The sequence below is a fragment of the Protopterus annectens genome, chromosome 10.part0 (assembly GCF_019279795.1).
Source record: "Protopterus annectens isolate FY-2018-M chromosome 10.part0, PAN1.0, whole genome shotgun sequence".
Lineage (NCBI taxonomy): Eukaryota > Metazoa > Chordata > Ceratodontiformes > Protopteridae > Protopterus > Protopterus annectens.
In genome coordinates this window covers 288,460,365-288,482,111 of record NC_056744.1, presented here as the reverse complement: position 1 = coordinate 288,482,111, position 21,747 = coordinate 288,460,365, and the positions used below count along the sequence as shown (strand labels likewise).

Sequence of the window (21,747 nt, the reverse complement as noted above, 5' to 3'; positions counted from 1 at the left end):
GACTTTGGCCCAGCAGAGTTTAAAATACAAGCAGACAGCTTTTTACAAGTAATTCTACTTGTGGAAATAGAAATGCAGAATTACTAATGTCCCTGAACAAACTAAAAATACAATCAGATGAGATAGAGCAGAAAAGTACAAATTCGTATCACCATAGAGGGCACTATCCATCCATCCATCCATCCATCCATCCATCCATCCATCCATCCATCCATCCATCCATCCATCCACAACCCCTTTTTTCCCATTTTTGCACATGGGGCTGGGTGCACTTAAATATTTAAGCAGAATTGAAATAATTAAAATAATTTAATTTTCTTTCATTTTTTTTTTGAAAAGCTAGTTCCTCATAGTTCCACAACTCTCCAAGTCTTCATTAAAAGCTAGACTAAATGATGAATTATACCCAGTTTTACTTTGAAACAAGCAGTTAAAATCATCGTTATAGTTTTGCCCCTGGAATTAAACAAAAAGTTGAAGCTCAGTAGCAGACTGAGCTGATTACGCAGGGAGATCAAGGTCATACACAGGAGTAAGGAGAAGACACTCAACAAGACAGACACTCGCCACTACCTTCTTACTACCTTCACTAATGTATAGTGCTTCCCTAATAACCAACCTATCTTCCTCCATCTCTTCTAAACTAGAATCCTGTTACAATAAAATCTCAAAGTTTGCCACCACTTCCAAATACACCACTCACCACTGTAAACCTCTCCACCAGCTGCTATGGCTAGAACTCCCAAACTACCTTAACTACCTCCAACTCATCACCACTCACAAGCTTATTTTCAAACCAACTATATGCCCAGCACTAACAAACATCTTAACATTATACACCCCAAACAGAACTCTAAGATCTACCCACCAAAATCTAATCTCTGTTTATAAACCAAACCGTCCAGCTGGTCAGCTTCTCCTATCCTTTTCCATCGCCAGAAAATGGAATTCTCTCCCTCCATCTCTAAGAATTTCTGAGAACTCTGAACAGTTCAAAACTCAGCTGCATTCTTACCTCTCCGAAAAATGGAAATGCAGTTGCACTCCACCTACCTAACCGGCTTAATACATAAATACTTTATAACACACAAAGTTTGTTCATCCTTACACACTATTGATTAACCCTATGTACTGCCTTCATGCTAATGCTACCTCTATACAACTCTGAGGATTTAAACCTCTGTATTAATTTAACTCATGCTAATATTCATGCATAAAGAGCTCATCCATGCTAATGTTACTTTTACATCATTCTCAAATGATTTAAACCTCTGTATTAATTTAACCTTGTACTACTGTTCTCAACTACTAAACATGTAAATATGCTTTACATCCTTCTCCAAGCTGCTGTTTAACTTTTACTTTTTGCTATTTTGTATGTAAAATTTGCTTAGTTTGTTTCTATTTCCACTATGTGTTGTACTTCATATTATGGAGTTGTACTATGTATTATTGGAGCTTTTCTCCCTGGGCCTCCACTGAAAACGGGCTCTTTGAGCCCAGTTGACCTCCCCCGTCATCAAACTGGAAATAAATAAATAAAAGTTGTAGAAATAAATTAAAAGGATGAAGAAAAGTGTGCCTCAATCAAGGCAAGGTGGGAAGTGAATCATCAGGTAAGGAAGGCTAAGGTTGGATTAGGAAAAGAAAGTAGCCAAGGGTGTGACACAGAAATGGAAAGAAGCTTTCAGGGAGGAAGGGGGGACATTAATTTAAACAGGGTGCACAAGGAGAGAAGGTACTTTAGGATGACAAGGGCATTTCTTAATAACTATTTGATATTCCAAGACTTTTAACTGTGAACCCCACAGTCAGTGAGACTGAATGTGTGAAAATGTGGACTTGTTTATACTAAGCCCGTGACTGTTCTTTCTCTGAGAATTTCCTTTTCTCTGAGGTATGGTAATACTGGAGTTGGTATATATAAGCTTGAAGGGCACGTGATGCTTGCCCCCACCTTGGGAGATGCATTATTGTGTAGCCCCCTGCAAAAACAACTTTAAAAGTTTCTAAAGTGTGAAACTCCATTCCACTTTCTAAAACAAGTCACTAACAATAAATCTTTCCACAGCAATTGAAAAAACATCTGTAAGACTAATGGTCTTGCTCTTGCTCTACTCCTGGCTAAAGTTATAAAAGATCTGTGCTATCCGCAACTCTACTGTTCACTGTAGATAACATATATGTAACATCTTTTTTCACTTTCTCTCATCTGATTCCCTTTTTCCGCTTTACCTTTACTTTCCTCAACCCGACTTTACTTTCTTACTTTCTTCTCTTATTTCCTTGCTGGTCATTAAAGATAACCCCTGTCCTTCCTATTACTGCCTTAAGGAACATGCATGATACATTATCTGTTGTTATTTTTATTTACTGTACAGCCTCAAAACTTGTATAAACTGTATGATGTGTACCTCTTTGATAACTTGTTTGACTGTACACAACCCTGTGTATTATAATGATATTTTTCATCTAATGTAAGTTTGCTTAGTCTGTTAGCTATTAGACCATTTGATAAGTCATATACAACCTATTTGATTCTATATTTAATCTTTTTTATAATATAATGTAATATTAATCTTTGGCAGTTACTAGAGGAGAGCTGCAAGTAGCACTGCTGAAGCCCTCACTAATCAACAAAAAGAGGCTTTTCCCAGTCAGACTATGCCAGTGAACACACACACAAATAAAAAGTAAATAAATAGACCATGGTGAGCATTGATATTTTCTGTTCTGCTATGTTTTTGTACTTTTATTTTCGTAACTCTGTGACTCGCAGTTATAAGACTCAGAATTACTGTAGAGAGCTCATTTTCTAAGTAAAGAGTGCCTTCTAAATTCAGTATTCTTGGGAAGGGTCTCATTCAGAAACCTAGTAAGTTCCCTGACAGGACAATTAATGTAAATGGTGTCTGTCCTATAGAAAAGTGAATCATGACCTGAAAAAGCTTAAGTTGTTTCTTTGTTCAAATGATGTAATGTGATCAATCCAAGTAATTACAGGACATTTAGTCTGATGAAAGTGGAAAGGAAGGGGATGGAGATACTTCAGGGTCAAAACTGACATGGCTTCTGTCTAATGAAGACCTGCCAATCAAGCTGTATGCAGTGTTTTGAATGGGTAACAGCAGCCATGGATGAAAGCATGCCATTAGACATGGCCTGTCTGGACCTTTGTAAGGCCTTTGGTACTATACCACATCAAAGACAACTCAGCAGGGTCAATGTGTTAGGAATAGGCCAGAAACTTACGAAATGTCTAGTGGAGTGATTGCAGTAAAGAACTCAGGGGGTGATAGTTCAGTGGAAGTTTATCAGTTACTAGAGGACAGCTGCAAGTAGCACTGCTGAAGCCCTCACTATTCAACATATCTGTCTTTCGTGTCAAGTGGGGTAACTAAAAGACTAAACCCGCATGTAGATGACACGTATATCTGCATCACTGTCCTGGATATGAAAAAAATCCAGAAAATTGACAGGCCACATGTGTAGATCAATTGAGGGGCACCAGTTAAGGTTCAGGGCAGATAAATTCAATGTTCTGCATTTTGGATACAACAGCTTAAAAGTCATATATAAGTTAGTGGATGATCATCATACTGTTACCTGAAAACCAGGATCACCCCAAGAGGGCAGCAAGAACATCAGACCAGAGTGTTGGGCTGCATTCTGTGTGGTATAATGAGACTATAAACCTACTCTGTCAAATACTGCTGGAACCATACCTAGAATGCAATGTATAGTTCTGGTGACCATAAGCAGAAGAGAAGGTGAAAAATGCAAAATCATTCAGAGGAAGCTCATGGGTGAATGGAAAGGAGCAGAAAGAGCTTCTAGGATTTCTGAACTTGTATTCACTAGAGCATAGGAGAGAGATGACTTGTGCTATGAATGCACAAAATGCTACATGAGAAACATTAAGGGGTAAAACCAAGGCACAAGGAGCAAGGCAGAAATAAGGAGGATCAGATGTATTTCAAGGATAAGAAAGGATTTTTTTCACTGAAAGAGCTGTTGATCCTTGTAACTTGCTGACTGAGTGGGTGTTTGGTTATGAATCCTTAGTGTCCTTTAAAATTGCATGACACAGGTGGGAGGGACAGGCCAAAGAAGATGGGGAGGAGACAGATCCTGCATATTATATACATAAGAGTATATTAGATAGATAAAATCATACCACACTACACCATACTAAAGTATAAAATGAGATGTAACTGTAACATGATATAGTATTGTACAACAAGCAGATCACATTACAGAATTGCTGCTGGTTGTCTAGTAACCATGAAGCCCACTTATTGTGAGGCTAAACTGAAGATGAGAAACTTGGCAAATAAAATGTCAGTTCGTAACCAAAAAGTTTAGTTATGGCAGTAAAAAGATTAAGTAAGAAAAACATTGTTAACTTATGTTTGGCATCTTACATTAACCTAGGAAGTAAAATATTATCTTTGAGTAAGTAGTTACTTACCTAAAGTCATATTTATTATTTTTTTATCCCAAAATTATTATACTGATTAACACAGGTACGTAAATAAAAATTCTTTGTTGAGCTCAAGCAGCAAGACCAGGATTGCCAAGTCTGAAAAAGAGATAACCTTGAGAAAGGCCACACCCTTTGATATTTCTGATCCATTGCCCCACCCATGATTAATGAATACTGTTTCTTTTTGATTTCTTCATTATACTACAGATGAGTTTGACAAAAAGTACATGTGCTAAAATGCATTTTGTTAAAGTATTATTGTTTCAAGCAATTAGTATATTTGCTAAAACTTAGATCATACAACATGGATAAATACAAGAATCATTCAGTGGTCACTAGGACAGGGTGCCATTTGTATATAGTTTCCTGTAATGTATTAACTTACAGTTTTCTTGAAACCAGTTCTCATTCATACCCAATATAATAAACTGCAGAAAAAAAGGTATATACGTATATTTTTTTCGTACAGAAAACTTGTACAAGTGAAGCACTGGCCCATTATTTTACTGATAATAAAAAGAATGCTCAGATGTTTTACTGCTTTGTATACTTCTGCTGAGACTCAGACTAAAGAGAACTGGGGTTGATGCATTAATAGTTACATTTCACACTTCCTAGGTTGCTTATTAGAACCAGAAAAATAGTACAATGACAATATAACCTAAATGTTGTTTTGGAATACAGGTGAAACAGTACATCAATTAGAAAACCTTATCTCAGAAAATATGTGGGAATTCAGAATGAATCAAAATATGTAATATGTGCTCCTCAAGACCAGGTCCTGCAGATGGGAAAAAGCAAACAAGAAACATGCAGCAATGCCCCATGTATTTACTTCATGTTGGACTGCTAAGATACATACTGCAGTTCCATGTTCATAAGTAGAATTACTTGTAAAAATTAACTGCTTGCATTTTAAGTAGTTCTAGTGTACTAGTCTTGTAGTTTAATTCATGACTGAGCGATAATTGTGAATTACTACATGATCTGAGCCTCGTTTAATTATTTATAACTGCATTTTCACAAAAGCAGTGTTACTGGTAAAACTATGCCTGGTCTGGTGCCTTAGGCTATGCTTTGCAATGCTGGTAGTATTGTATATTTTTTCCAACAGGATTTGTGCTGCTACAGATCTTTATATTTTAGCTTTGCTGCCAGAGTCTTGCATGCTGCTTATTATTTGCCTGCTTAAAGTTGCATTGCACTGCCTTTCTTTTCGTTACATTTGCTGCTGCAGATAGATTTGCTACCATTTTTCTCCTGTTCTTGTGTCTGCTACATTGTTACATCCCTCCCCGCTCCCACTGGTACCTTAACTACTGTTTTCCTGCTACTGCCTACTGATTGTACACCCATTACAGTTTTTCCCTGTCCCACTGTAAAAGCTATAGTTTCTGAAATTCTGACAAACTTGGGGACATTGATGTGTACCCCTGAGTCATAGGACTAAGTGAACAGTGATTTGTTACAGGTTCTAAAGTCACAGAGCTGCACTACTGGCTTCATTAAATCAGATCCTTCCCTCCCTTGCTTTTCTGCTATAACCTGGACAGAGCTGCACCATCAGAGAGTCTTTTATTCATGACTCTGAGAAGTGTCGAGAAACTATCTGTTCATCAAAAGTGTGTGTGTGTGGGGGGGCTGCTCCATCTGAGCTGTATTCAGTGCACCGCAACCATTGGGCTCCCTCTGTAGTAGGTGGTCTGTGCAACAGCTTTTTTTCCCCTGTAATTCACCTGAAAAATCTATACAGCCTTAGAAATCCAGGTCTGTAGCTCAAATAACCCATGCTAAGTTCAAATAAAAACAATTTGAGCTGCATTACATTCTGACCAGATAACTATGCATTACACCACTCCTTAATAAAATTCCACACAAATGTTATCCTAAACAAACTGAACTCAAAAAGTTATGGTCACCCCTGCCCCCTGAGTCATTTCTGTTGAAACCATGAACCAATGCTCCATCACAACTTCTGCAGCCAGCCTGACTGAGGTGGGTATCTGAAGACAGAGTAAGAATTATATCATTCTATCTGATGATCATCCGCTACTACTAAAGCATAACAAAATGTGTGGGATATGTACATATATAAAGTTCTTGGAGGCAAAAATATTACACACAGTAAACTTAGATACAAAAATCATTAGTATTACACCGCACATACTGTATCTCACCAATGTCAACACAGTACAAATAATCTGTTATGCTGAGGTTCTAAAGTTTAACTTGCCTAAACCTAAAATACCTCTAAAACACAGCACAGGCACAAAACACACTCAACAAGTTAATCCAACTACCCACCACACCACATGAAGTCCCGAAGTCTTTGCTGCTGAATCCATAAGACAGACCCAACCTAAAATTATTGTTATAGATGACTCCACTGTAAGACACACAGATGTATCTCTTACCAAATTGAGCAAGGAAAGACTGACAATTAGTTGCTTTTTTGTGCCAGGATCCATCACCTCACATACGCACTCAAGTCCTTGAACAAGTACCAGTATGAATCTTTCATGGTAGTATATTTGGGTGTCAATGACCTGAGATGTAATTAGCTAGACTATATAAGGACAGACATGATGGAGTTCTCAGATTACATGCCCCCTTCTATTCACTGTACCTTTAAACATTTCTCTAAGAGAAACTGCCTACTCTTAAATGGTATATTAGCAAACTTCAAATCTCCACAAAAGTAAGTTAACTCCAATGAATATGCAAGAAATTACATAATCACACTATACCATTATGTAAAGATCTGCATAGGTATAGCTGTATCCTGAAGTGCAGATCACATCCCCAGGAATAAACCCCTATGGTGGTCCATAATATCAACAGGCTTTAGAATAAAAGGAAGAGATTTTTGACAAAAGTCAGAAACATAATTCCCAGAATGATAGAGCCATCATCACTGAAATAAATAAGCAACTCAGAAACATAGTAAAATCCATACAACCCAAATTTGAGGCTAAAAAGCCACCTAAGCCAAAAACAATCAGAAGACATGTTTTAGCAAAGCACATTGCAGTAATGTGCTGAGTTGGTTGTGAATGATGTTACCTACATTGATACTGGCCTATAAATTCAGCTCAAACTTTACCCAGCTCTACCTTAAATCTATCTCATCAAGAAATACCTGACACCAACTCACCTCCAGCTATCACAAAGGACCAAGTCCTATAAGTGCTATCAGAAGCTAAAATATTGCATTGATTGGTCTTGACAATATTCTGGGATGCACCTTAAATAGAATAAAGCATGATATAGCCACTGTCTAACAATCTTTTTCAACCTCAACCTCCATATAGGTTTTGTACCAAGTGAATGGAGAAGAGTTAAGTCATGTCCCTGCATAAGAGAGAACCATCCATAGACCCAAACAGTTACAGACCCAGTAAGTCTAACCAACCTCAAATGCAAAGCCATGAAAGCACTTATTATAGAACTAAGCAGTAAGGACAGAAGGAACTTCCAGACATTGGAACTGTCTCACTTTTGATTCATCAAGGGCAGGTCATGCTCACTCAGTCTGGTGGACCTTTTAGAAAAGATTACCAAAGCAATGGATGAAATTAAAATGGTACACACCACATACCATGATCTAGCCAATCATCCATTGTGACACAGTAGAAAGCGTGAGTAAACTGGGAATAAACCAGAACATTACCCATTGGATTTCCAGCTGACTCACAGGTAGGATGCAGAAGAGTTTTGTGCTGGGACCTCTCCTGTTTGGCATCTACGTATGTGAAGTAAAAGCCTATACCAAAGTGTTCTGTCTGACTAAATATGTAGATGACTTCAAATGACTTAGCCATCCTGCAGGAAGATTTGTCCTAACAATTAACTGGTACCACTATCATGGACCGAAGCTAAATGCCAAAGAATGCATTATCATATCCTTTGGGAATTTGTCTCTCCCAGAAAACTATCACATTGAAAATACACCTCTTAGAGTTGACGCGGTTGTTCAGGATTTGGGAATTTATGTGGGCAGTGACTAACTTTTGATGACATGTCCACTGTTGTAAGAAACTCCTTCTGTATTATGCAGCTTATAAATAAAGGGATTGCACCTAAATCTAGAGATGTCATTCTCCCCTGTACTTGACCCTCATTAGGCCAGTCATTGAATTTAATACCCCCTTTGACATGTATCTGTATAGACACATGCAAAAAGTGGAATACCCACAGAGACACCCTACTAAAAGGATACAAGGTCTAAGAAATATGTCTGTCATGGACCAACTCAAAGTCCTGTCACTATACTAATTATCTTACAGAGTGCTAAGAGGTGACCCATGTCTGGCATACAAGGCATCTTCCAACTCAGTACTGATGAACCTACTGCAATCAGTAAGTCAAACATCATTAGAAATACTTGGCCTAAAGATCTAAACCTCTTTTGCAATATCAACAGAACAGTTTGGAGTGATGGCCATATCTCTCAGGGGATACCACTGCTCTAGAACAGACTCCCCACCCACTTAAAACAAAACTCATTCCTGCCCATATTCAAGGGCAACTTGAATCTATGGATATGTAATAGAAAATTTACCCTAGGACTGCCGTCTAGATCACTAAATGACAGAAGCATCTTCTAAATGCTTTATCCCATGCATGGGTCTCCTCAAATTATCTATGATATGATCCTAGTTATTCTTACTAGGGTTAACATACTGTATAATCATCGACCAAACACCAAATGAGATAAGTTAATTCAAGCCCCAAGAGGGAAATTGGCTAGGCTGAAAATGGTCTACAAGGGCAGCTACTCTAGTACTTATCTATGAACCTAAAAGAATGGAAAAGCATGAACACATCATGCAGTGTATGTGACAAAACATTACTCAGTCTTTGTCAGCAGTTAATTCATTTGCTACTGGTAATGGCTGGTCAAACCACTAGATTAACAATAGTGGTATCTCACAAAAAGTAAAATTGTAGGAGGCTATGATTTTATATTGTTATATTTCACAATGTGATACCTCTCAACTGTACAGATTTTCCGAGAATGTCAAGATTTTTGGCTCATATGTTTGGCCTGTTCCTCTTTTTTCCTAGCAAATCACTGGAATGATCGCAGGATTGAAGTCACTAAATAATGACATACATTTGAGTTTCAGACTTCAAATCCTTCAGAAAATGTATATTAAAACAAATCCTGTTACTCTAGCAACTTTCTAAGGTTATAAGAGAAATATTTAAAATATGTCCCTATTTGTACCCCCATTTTGTCAAGCTTTGTCCAGACTTTTTGCATTAACAGGTTGAGACGTATTAAGTTCATTCAATGTGTTGATAAATTTGTTTCATGATCTCCTGTTTATTTTTGTTTTAAAATTTTAAGGCAAGTGTGAACACAATAATTAAGTAGTGTACTTTAGGTGAAATTATGAACTGTGGTGTCACCTTTTCTTAAAAAATATTTACTTTCTTTCTGACAGTCCTTACAATGTCTTTGGTTTTGCAGGAGTGAACCCGTTTGGATAGGATTGAGTGATATTGACTCTCCAGGCAGGTTCCATTGGGTTGATGGTAGCCCAGCGCAGAACTTGCAGGACCAAAAAGCCTGGGAAAAACCTGAACATAATTGTGTCTATATGGACTCCAGCAGAGAGAGGAGGGGTACAGCATGCAGCAAAAAGACAGCTTTTATTTGTGAGAAACCAACTGAAGGTAAGTGCTTGGAGTGATCACCTCTGTATCTGGTCTCCATGATTACTCGGAGAACAGAGACCTAGAGCTTTATCTGGTCTCCATGATTACTCGGAGAACAGAGACCTAGAGCTTTATCTGGTCTCCATGATTACTCAGAGAACAGAGACCTAGAGCTTTGATTTTTATCTTACATGACTTTGGGACATTCATTCTTTTTTTATTTTGAAATAGCTCTATCAAACATGTATCATTTAGATGCCTTCCAAGAAATGTAATAAAACTTGTGAAAGTTGACATCAAGGGTAAGTTCTTAATACCCCCAATATGTATAGAGTAATTAAGTACATTAATATCTGCAACATACATAAAAAGAGTTTACTATTGAAACCTTGAAAATGCATCCGTCGATTGGCCTTAACATCAAATCAATATCCTGAAAATTGCAACAGCGAACAAGCAGGAAACTTGAAACTGAATACATCGACTCCAGCAGTTCAATGTATTTAACATAGGTTGATAGGTTCATAGGTAGGTACGAGGCTATCTGCCCGAGGGCATTTTTAAGCCTAGCTAGAGTGTGTCGGCTTTCGCCGCCCCATTGATTAATTAACTGTGCCTCTGTCAAGCAGAGCCAATGAAGTGATCCCAGGGGTGTATTTTCTGTTACCCATCCACTCATCAAGGCTTCTCTTGAACAGTGTTAGTGAGGGGGCTCTGCCTAATAGAGTTAGGAATTTTGTTCCAAAGCATGGGGAGTCTCTGTGACAGGAATCTATCCCTCCAGCATGTTCTTTTTATTGCTGTGGTGAGGTTTAGCTCACTAGAGCGTGTGACTCACAGTGACTTGGATTTCTTTAGGTGGAGCATGTCCAGCAATTCTGAGTTGGACATGGCTTTGTAAGTCAGGCAGAGATCACCTCTGAGTAAGCGATATACCACTGAGTACAGCCGGAGTTTTTTTCAGTCGGACTGCATAGGACATATGTTTGAGGCCAGTAATCCTCTTGGTGTTGGAAGTGTCTTGTGAGGTACATCCCAAATGGGGCATTGCACTCTATGATGGGTCTGATGAGTGACGAGTAGAGGGGCACTATAACCTCTTTATTTCTAGATGCGAACCCCTTAGTAATTAGATGGGCCACATAGAAGGATTTCCTAACTACTTTGGCAATATGATTGTCAAAGGAGAGATTACTATCTACCTGGGTCCCCAGATCTCTTATTACCTCTTCTGTATTAAGGGGGCTGCCACCTATGTGGTAATTCGTGGGTATTTTGTTTTTCCCAAATGGGATGACTATGCGTTTTTTGGCATTTAGCTTGAGGCCATGACTTTGACACCGGGTGTCTGTCTCAGTAAGGCCTTTTTGAAGGATGTCCGTGTCAGCCGGAGAGTCAATTATGGCTCCCAGTTTGCAGTCAACGGCGAACTTGGTTAGCCATAGTCCTCAGTGTCTGCCTGTACTTCTGAGAAATAGCAGTGACGTCAGTCACCCAAGCTATGCACTGTAATGTACCGTGACACTCTAGAGTCAATGGTACAACACTTTTACGATTTTGCAGGGGGGCGAACCCCCCCTGCACCCCTCAAGTGGGAGGCTGGGGGGTGCAGGGGGGTTTGCCCCCTGCACCCCTCAAGTATGGGCTGAGCCCCACACCCCCTGCAAATTATATATACCCTCTCCGAGATTGCACTACAGTGAGGAAATGGGTTAATTCCCTATTCCTCACTAAAGTGTGATTTCCATTCACAATTCTGAACTCAGATAGCCGAACTACACTGCCCATGTGATATAGTGTAGCCGATGTATTTGGATTTGCAAAACTGCCTCTTGGAAAACTGCGAGTGGACATTGTCACTCTTGATCGTCTGCAGTTTGCAAATCTAATTGTAAACTCATAAAAAGCTATAGTTTTAACATCCTGAAAAAGACTATCCCATGGCTGAATGAAAATAGCATGCTACTTTGTATCAAAACTGTTTGTAAACATTCTGGCAAATCGCTGAAAACTGAAGATACTAAATAGTGACAGATGTTTTAGTTTCAGACTTCATATCCTTTAGAAAATGCACTCTAAAGTAAAACCTGTTATTTTACAAATTTTCTAATTTTTTATAAGGGAAAATATTTAAAAGTTGTGCCCAATATTGTGTCCCCCCCAATATTTTTGGCTTTTTATAGATTTCTTGCTCTAAGAGGTTGAGAGGTAGGTGAGTGCTGTGATTATGGACAGACAGAAATTGAAAAGAGAGATAGAGAGATTCTGTCAGAAAGCTGAAATCACAGAGGACAGTAGTACATCTGAAGAAATTCCCAGCACAGCAAGAATCATTGCCAGGAAATATTTTTTATAATAATTGACTGTCTTAAGTCTCTGCTAGAGGCAAAAAATGAGCAGGTGAACAATTATCTGAAATAATGTAAATGCATTGAGCCACGAACCAGCACCACTGAAAAAGTTAAAGAAGCAAGAGCGAACTACACTGGTGTTACACCAATTAGATGGTGTTTGTAGAACTAAAATGCAATTACAGAAGCAGAAATTTACAAACCAGGGACCAGAAACACCTGATGGATATGTATATAGCTTTTCATATTTGTTTTAGTCTTTAACTAAGCATTATTACAGTGCATAGGAAAGATAGTTAAAATATTAACAATGTAAATGTATAAATATTGTAGAATTACATGGATTAAAATGTTATAAAGCAGGTCAATGAGAAGTTTTGAGAGAGAGAGAGCACTTCAAACCACCAGGTGTCATGGTCATCCTAAATTATTCAGCTCAGAGGGCTGGCAGTTCTTTCTGTCTTTGTTAACATGGTGCATTTTCCTACTAGACTTAATATACTAAAAGAAAGAAAGAAAAAGAAAAAAAAAACAGAATAAAACAGTGCCTGTTCACATTTTCTAAAGATCTTTTATAATACCAGAAGTGGGCAGTCAGTATGAAACCTTTTATTTCTGCTGTTGGTAATATTTAAATCAATATTCAAAACAATATTACAGAAGTTCTTCTTTCTACAACAGAAATGACAAATGGGAAACAAAACTGCCCCTGGATAAATTCTAACCTATAATCCCTTAAAAAAAAAAAAAACAAGGAAAAGACATGAAAGCTTTGGAAATAATCCAGTAACCCACACATCATGAACAATTTCTGAACCTTAGAAAAAGCTGCAAAATTAAAACTAAGGTAAGATGTCCCAATGGTACAGAGGCAAGATGTGCTTCTGTAACCACTAGTGACATGAGTACAGAAACAGGCTAAGCCCAACTGCAGGGTTGGAAGGGGGAATAGGATAGTGCAGCAGAGGGTCAACACTCTTATGTTGGGATGGAGGGCTTGAGGGAACCAGCTTGAAATGTGGGTTGGGAGTGTCAGTGCTATCCACCCAGCAAACCTTCACATCTGGGGGCACCCATAATGAAGGAGCATTTGGGTGGTCTGGGGCTGGGTGGGCATGAAAACATGGGGAGGCAGCAGGAACTTGTTGAGGGGTCAGTACAGAAGAGTATAAAATGTAAAAACAAAACTTAATCAAATGTCAGCATGATCAAAGTAACTCTGGAACATTCTAAAATGTATAGCCTACGTTCTTACAAACAAAGTACGAGTAAAATCAATATGGATGTTTCTTCTCTCTAAGAATTTGAAACAGAAATTAGTACATTAATAACCTTCAAAAATCACCAAACTTCCCCATCTATCCAACAACCAGCATATAGAATCAAGCTCAACTTTCCCCTTCTCCCACAGAACTTATTTGTTGTATTTTGCAGCCATTATTTCAAGGACTATTAGAAAACTAATTAAAATACTCAAAAAATCCAACCTGAACTAAAACAGCATTTATCTTTCTTTTCTCCAAATGGGTACTATATTTACAGCCAAACCTCTTGTGCACATTTTCAGTCTTGCCACTGGCATGGAACTCCCTCAATATAAATCTTCCCTAATTATTGTAATCCCTAAAATAGGTCCTCCATTCACTGCACAAGACCACATACCTGTATCTCTACTCTTCCTTGTAAAATTGTTTTTCACAAAAAAAAAAAAAAATCATTTACAATCATCTATTTGGACGCATCAATAAGTACAGTATCTTCAGGTAGTCTGAACATAGTTGCAGAATTACTCACAGATCTCTTGTGCTGTTTATACATGCTGGATAAGATCTGTTTGGCTGTGGGAAAGGCTGGCTGTCTGGATCAGCATTTCTCACTCTTACTCATGCTCTTTAGAGTGTGCATCACGCCATCTTCCCAAGTAAACTAGAAGGTCTGTGACTATTGAAATGTTGAGTTCACCGGATGCTTGCAGCCGAGTCTAAGGACAAGCGCATCTATATGCTGGGTATAACACAAGGGTATGTTCTAAAACACATGCTATTCCCATTCATCAGTGATATCACTACAATCCCTTCGTAGGACAATACCTACCAATTACATCATTCAAATGAATACTTTCAAAATTACTTATAGAGCTATAAAAATCTATAAGCATGTGGAGCCCATAAACATTATAAATAAACAGAAATGTCACCCCCACTGTAAAACAGATAAATAATCAAAGGTAAATACCCAAACTTGAGATTATGGAAATAGTTCATTTTCTTCTGTTAATTCTGATCGTATGTATGTCTTAAGAAAAAAGTGTATGTGACTTTCTCTTGCTCTGTCTGGATTTAAGAGTCTTGGTGCAGGTTGTGTAAACATTTTGTAAATTTATTTTTCTCTGTGATTTACAATGTAAAGAACTTTGTCATGTTGCATTTTGTTTTCATGTGTTCTCTTGTTATAACAGCCTCAGATCATGGCTGAAAAAAGTCCAGGATCAGCTCAAGTACATGGTTAATGAAGGAATGGAAGACAGAAATTAAAAAAAATAAAATAATTTTTCATTCAAAATTTCTGCAGACACTATGATTTTCAAACCCTCCAGGCTGAGACACTGTGATTGTCTCAGCCTGTAAGATGTTTCTTTTTTATACTCTGTCAGCCTAAGAGTTGATTTAGGTAGCATGGTAGTATTTGAGTTACCTCCTCAAATGCTGGATTCAATGTCAGGTGGTTGACTTACACATAAGAATGTGTTTTTTCCTGTGCTGTTTCCATTTGAGGGTGGCACAGACTATTGTGTTTCAGCAAAATTCTCATGTGTAATTTATTGTGATACCAGTAGATTTTGAAGAACACACTAGGCACACATATGAATCAGATGAACTTGGTACATTTACCATTTTTTATACTTTTTGTTCTTCTTATAGGTTTACAGCTTCATAGGTGTTTACTGACCTAATGACCACAAGGGCCTTTTTAAGCCTAGCCATGCATCCTAAATCTCTGACAAGTTCTGATACCTTTGATAAGTGTAAGCAGGTGTTTGGGAGATGAAACATTTACAACCTAGGGCCTAGGAGAGGAACCATTTATAGGTTGCCTGTGTCAATTAGAGACATAGGTGCCAAACAAGGGATGAATGTCCTGCTCCCCATCCACTTGTCCAGGTAGCACATGAATTGGGTTAGGGAGGAACTCTGCTTCACATGGATGGGGAGCCTGTGTCTCTCCAGCAGGTTCTATTTATATCACAGGCAAGGTTTAAGTCTTTAGAATGGGTAATTCTGATGCTGTTTGTTTTTCAGAAATGCAGGAGGACCATAAGAGTGGGGTCTGACAATGCCCTGTATGTCAGGCATAGATCTCCCCTCAAAAGCCTGTAGGAGACAGAATACAGATATAGCCTTGAGGCAGTCTGCATAGGACATTTTATTTAAGCCCTGTATTCTTTTATTGAGGAAACTGTGTGGATGTTCCAACTGTTGGATATGCCTGGTTAGGTACATACCAAAGGGGGCACTGTACTCAATGACAGATCTGATGAATGCCGAATACAGTGGGACAATGACTTCCTTGGATTTAGATGCCATACCTTTGTTTATAAGTTGTGCAACATAGAACAATTTCCTCACTACTGTAGACACATGATGGTCAAAGGCTAAATTACTATCTATGAGTGTCTCTAAGTCCCTGACTACTTGGTCAGCTCTAAGGGTTGTATTGTCAGTATGATATTTATGAGGGGTGGATGACTTCCCAAAGGATACTATTATGCATTTCTTGGCATGTAGTTTTAGTCCATAGCTCTGACACCAGTTGTTTGTCTGTGTCAGCCCCTTCTGGAGAACATTTGTGTCAGTGTGGGATTCAATGACAGCTCCTAATTTGCAATCATCTGCAAATTTACTCAGCCAGAGGCCATTGACATTGACCTTGACTTCAGAGAAGTAACTGCCAAAAAGTAGCGGCACAAGGCCTGATCCCTGATGGACTCCACTTGTGAGTGACCTCTTTGTAGAGGTGGACTCCCCAATTCTAACTTCCTGGGTCCTGTATGTGAGCCAGTTGGCTATCCACCTGGTGGCATACGAGTTTGTACCTAACCTTTTGAGTTTTTCAATAATGCCCAAGTGGGGGATTGTGTCAAATGCCTCGGTCAGGTCAAGGTAGGCAGCATGAACCATTTTGCCATCTTCCATTCCTTTGATGACCTTCTTGAAGAAGTCCACCAGGTTTAGTAGGCATGATCTGCCCTTGAGGAAAGCAAATTGGGTTGGGTCCAATGTCTAGAGGTTTACTATATTACTATTGATCATTTCCATGATAATTCTTTCCATAAGACTAGTGCGACATGTGGGTCTGTAGTTTCCAGGGTCTGTAGATGGCCCACCTTTGTGGGATGATGCTGCTGTTCTCCATTCATGTGGCACAAAGCATGTTTGGAGGTTATAGTTAAGAAGCAATTCCAGAGGCCCTGATAGGCCATGTTTCATGCTATTTAGAAGACATCCTGGGATATTGTCTAGGCTCATTGATGCTGCATTCTTGGTCTTAGAAAGCCCTGTTCCCTAGTGATAGCAGGAGGAGTTATATTAAATGGTATTTCCTGAGGGAAGGTTAGGGGGAGAAAGAGGTAATATTGCAGCTGAATTTATCAGCCAGTAGGCTTCCTATGTCTTCTGGCTCAGTATAGGTGGCTCCATTTACAATGAGCTCTGCACACAATTGTGTATTGCCTATGAGGTTAAAGACATAGTTAAAGAATTCCTTGTGGTTGTCCTTGAACTAGTAGACCAGATTCACCTCAAATATGGCTTTGTTAGTCTTTATTTGTCCTTTGATATGTTTGTTCAGTTTGATGAGAGTGCTTTTATCCTGCTGGTGTTACACCTCCTAATTTTTGCCACGATTTTCTTCCTTCTGGTATACAGCCTATTGATTTTGTGATTCAACCAGAGTGGCTTGTTTTTTGAGTTAGTTCTGTACTTTTTCCTGGTGGGTACAGCTGCCTCTGTGCAGCTATTAACATGCTTGTACAGGGTTTCTGTGAAAAGTTCTGCATAGGCATAGCAGTATTCTTAGGGTTTATGGGGGCTTGAAATTTTGCCAGGTTATCACTTAATAGCAGGAAGTTAGCTTTAGAGTAGTTCCTGATTATTCCAGTTTTAGCTGGGGGGTCTAGGTTTTATTTTTACTTCAACTGAGACATTTTGTGGTCTGACCTTACCAAGGAAGACATTACAGTAGGGGCTTTGCAGCACTCTCCCATATTAATGAGGACCAAATCCAGTATGGCTACACCCCTGGTTGGTGTATTGACTATCTGGTTCAGGGAGTTTGTGTTCACAAAATCCAGGAATCTCTGTCCCTGTACCTTTGGTGTAATATAGGATTCCCAGTTAATAGTGGGGTAATTAAAGTCACCCTTAAATATGGTATTGGCTTGGGTTTTTCTTAACTAACGACCACCATGCCCCCTTTACTAGCTCATCCATTTGTTCCTGTTACTGAGACAAGAACCAAGAAGTGGAGGACCCACCATGCAAGCTGCACTGAGTAGTGCATGGTGTTTCTTCTGCCTTTCATATAGGTCACCATGGCAGTTTAAAGTCAGGGTATTTTTCACAATACCACTCTAATTCTGCACACAGCTTGGGGTGGCACTATTGTATTGGCCTGTAGTGGTGCATGCATAATGCATTTCTCAGCTACAATATAGCTGTTCAGCTGGTAAGTCTGTCTCCCTCCTCCATAATGGGTATGAGCTGCCAGTGAACACTCACTTGCATCCTTGCTTGATGAATTCTCCAGTGCCTGACTCAAGAATTTATATCACTTATTTAGTCTGTAGCAAGAGCTTCATCCTTCTAAGTGGAAGACTTTGCATGCTTTTTTTGGGGTGTGGTCATTTCTGACCCCATGCCTGCCAAATATCAAGCCTTCCCTACACCAGATGTACACTATGAGGGGGGCACTGTCATCCAGGCAGATGTGCAGGTTCTTTGTCCTCTCACCATTATTATGATGAGAGTTTTTTCCATTTATTTGGCCTAATGCTACCCCCAGTGCTGGCATGAGTAAGCATGTCTCAGCAATGGAAGCTTATGCCCCACCACCTGTGCATGCATGCTCACCCTTGTGCATGGACAGAGGCTACCATCACCAGCTTAGGTAGTCATGCCAATACCAACCCAGCACCGGCTCTGCACACAATGATAGCCTTCATTCTTCAGCAAAGGTCATCAAAGCAGTGGTATGAGCAGGATGGTGATGATGGCTCCTCTCCTAAGTATGGGCTCACACATCCTTCCTACCTACCCTGTCAAGCTCCTTAGGTGCTAATTGAACTCAGGTCACCTGGGCTGCATTCAGGGCTTTATCTCAATATGCCACTTGTGCAGGCATTGCTTTTTTGTCATTTTAAAATATCAGTTAGAAGGATACATTATAAGCATGTTCTCTATAAGATAAAAGTCTTACCAGTAATGTAAGAAATGACATGAACAACCATGTGCCACATACATGGATTCCCAGTGAAGGGATATGTCTGGGTAATATATGAATGTAAACTGGAAAATAGGGCATTTCTTAGCATTATAGTAACTGAAACACTATAATGTGTATAGGTACTGTGCTTCTCTATTTTCATTACATGCCAATAAATGTTGTTGTTTGACTTTCGGCTTTTCCCGGTTAGGGGTCACCACAGCGGAACTCCAGTCCGCTAATGATTGGCAGTAGATTTTCACAAATGCTGAGGTGCCAGCTCAATGTCCAACCTTCAATGAAGGCATGCCCATTTACGCATGTCTTTCGAACGCCCACCCAACCATGGGGAGGACATGCAGACTCCACACAGAAGGCACTCCCCGCACTCCAGACGAGAATCGAACGGGAGAACCTCTTGCTGTGAGGCAACAACGCTACCGCTGCACCACCACGGATTGGACCATTACATGCCAATAAATGAAACAAAAAATGTTTTCCCTTCATACTAGCTAATATCTTACAGTAAGTGATCACTGTTCACTGAAATAGCAACTACACTTTTATTATCACCGCAAATGTAACATTTTGTCAAATAAAAAAATAGGACTAGTAAATAAATGCTCACACTGCTGCTTAACAGATAATTATCTGCTTGCTGTACTGACAGACAGGCAGACAGACCAATTACCAAACCTTGGAATGCAGAATAGGGGTTTGATCTTGCTACATTGGGTTAAACGTATCCTGAACTTGAATCCATCTATAATGTTGGAATTCAGGCTTTCCAGCATAGTCATTTCATGATCACTACATACTTTGCATGTAGTTTTATGTTACTGTATATCAATCATACATAACAACCATGTTTTAATAAGTTTTTGATGTGTTGTATATTACTGCAATTGTCAGAACCATACTAGAGAATATACAGTGCATGCAAACACAATATAGGTGCCATTTGGTGTAAAGGTTTTTTTTTAGTTTATTTACTTCTCAGGGATTATATAAGTTAAAAATGGTAATTATTTGGAGGGGTACATAACAGTTTTGCAATGTTTTTATAAAGGCAGTAGGGAATTTTTTGAGTTTCATTATATGTCATTCTACATTTGTAACACAACTGAACAGTACACAGTACACAATTTGTTGGGTAGCCTACAGCATTAAGAATCAAATAAATCAAAAAAGGTGTGGCAGTGGAGGGTGATCTACAAGTTCACATCCCATCACATGCAGAAACAAGCTGTAGATATTAAAATCAGAGGCAAATACTGACCCAAACTTATTAGAAACATTTCTGTGCAATGCAATTTTATATGGACATTGTCAGGTATAGAACTGCATTATGCTTTGAAAACATGCATTTTCATATATATATATATATATATATATATATATACATATATATATATATATATACAAGCATCAATAATGCTACTACAGTAGCAGAGTGCTATACATCACCAACTGTATATTACTAGTAGTCTTTATTCTGTGGGCCCATTATTATATGAAAGAAAACATTCTGAAATGTTTATTTTTTTTTCACTCATTGTATCCATTCTCTATTGTTGTCCTGAAGACAATGAAGACTATATCTAATGGCCTGAACATGGAGTGTCAGTCATTATTTAGACTTTATTCTACCTCTCTGGGTGATTCTTCTGAAGACTGAGCACTGGATAAGCTTTATAAAAAGTTCACTTGCATAACTGATGTTTGGAAAATTTTCACTTTAAAAATGCAATTGGTCATTTCATCACTGAATTTTTCATAAGTATATGTTGTGAATCTCAGCATTGAATTATTTAGTTATGTATCTGTCTGGTTGGTTGTTTTTTCGTTTGTTTGTCTGTCCGTATGTATTTGTTTACTGGGGCAGAGCACTGATCACAATGAACTGATGTCAGGCTCATCCCAGTTAAAAACAAGTACATTATCAGTCAAAAAGAAAGCAGAGTTGACAATGTTTCAAGGCAACAGTATAGTCAAACAGAGGCTACACATAATGTTTACAGTGCTTGGTTTAATATATTTATACACAACAAGAAATGGAAAACAAAACAGTGGAAAGATTTAAATGTTTTGGTGATGTGGCCTGAGAGGAAGCAGTTATAATGGACTTGTTTGAAGAGAAAAATAAACTGAGTTCTAAATTTATGGTAACCAATTAGGCCTTTAAGGTTAATGGCATACCTCTAAACTTCTTTGCTCAAGAATTCAGGAAAAAGCCAAAAATAATGGAGCAGCAAAGACCAAAAAAATCGAGAAAATTTGTAAATATTACTTTAACTCATGTAAACAGTTACTAGAGCAAAATGCATCAATATGCATTTTCTCAACAATAAGAGGAATGAATCTATTATGTCTGGCATTATTGCTTGACTATAATCTTCAGTGATTTACTAGAAAAATCTAATATTTTACTGGGGGCAGGGCAAAAATATGATGCATAATTGGGACATTCTAAAAAAACAATGACAATCGAGAGGTATGTTTGGGGGTGCTAGAGATTCCCCTAAGTTTAGCGGCTAGAACTTAGAGGCTGTGGTTAGTACACTGCAGTTTTGTTTTGGGGACTTTTAAAATTGTACCCTTTTCCCCCTCTGCTTTCTAAAATTGTAGGATGGAATCTTAGAGATGCGTTTTGAAGCAAGTTTCAGAATATAAGAGTTCAGAGAACCAAGTTTCAGAATATAAGAGTTCAGAGAACCTAAAGGAGGTTAGCTCTTTTTAATGGTAACCAATTAGCTTTACTGATTA

The 21,747-nt window shown here is 38.5% G+C and overlaps 1 protein-coding gene across 1 annotated transcript in view; it reads left to right on the top strand.

Annotated features, from left to right (window-relative positions):
* Nucleotides 1-21,747, top strand: part of LOC122814129 (polycystin-1-like) — a 1,441,736-nt gene that overhangs the window by 206,843 nt on the left and 1,213,146 nt on the right. The window contains 1 exon segment of the mRNA XM_044086744.1: nucleotides 9,963-10,168. Coding sequence (XP_043942679.1) covers nucleotides 9,963-10,168 — 206 coding nt within the window.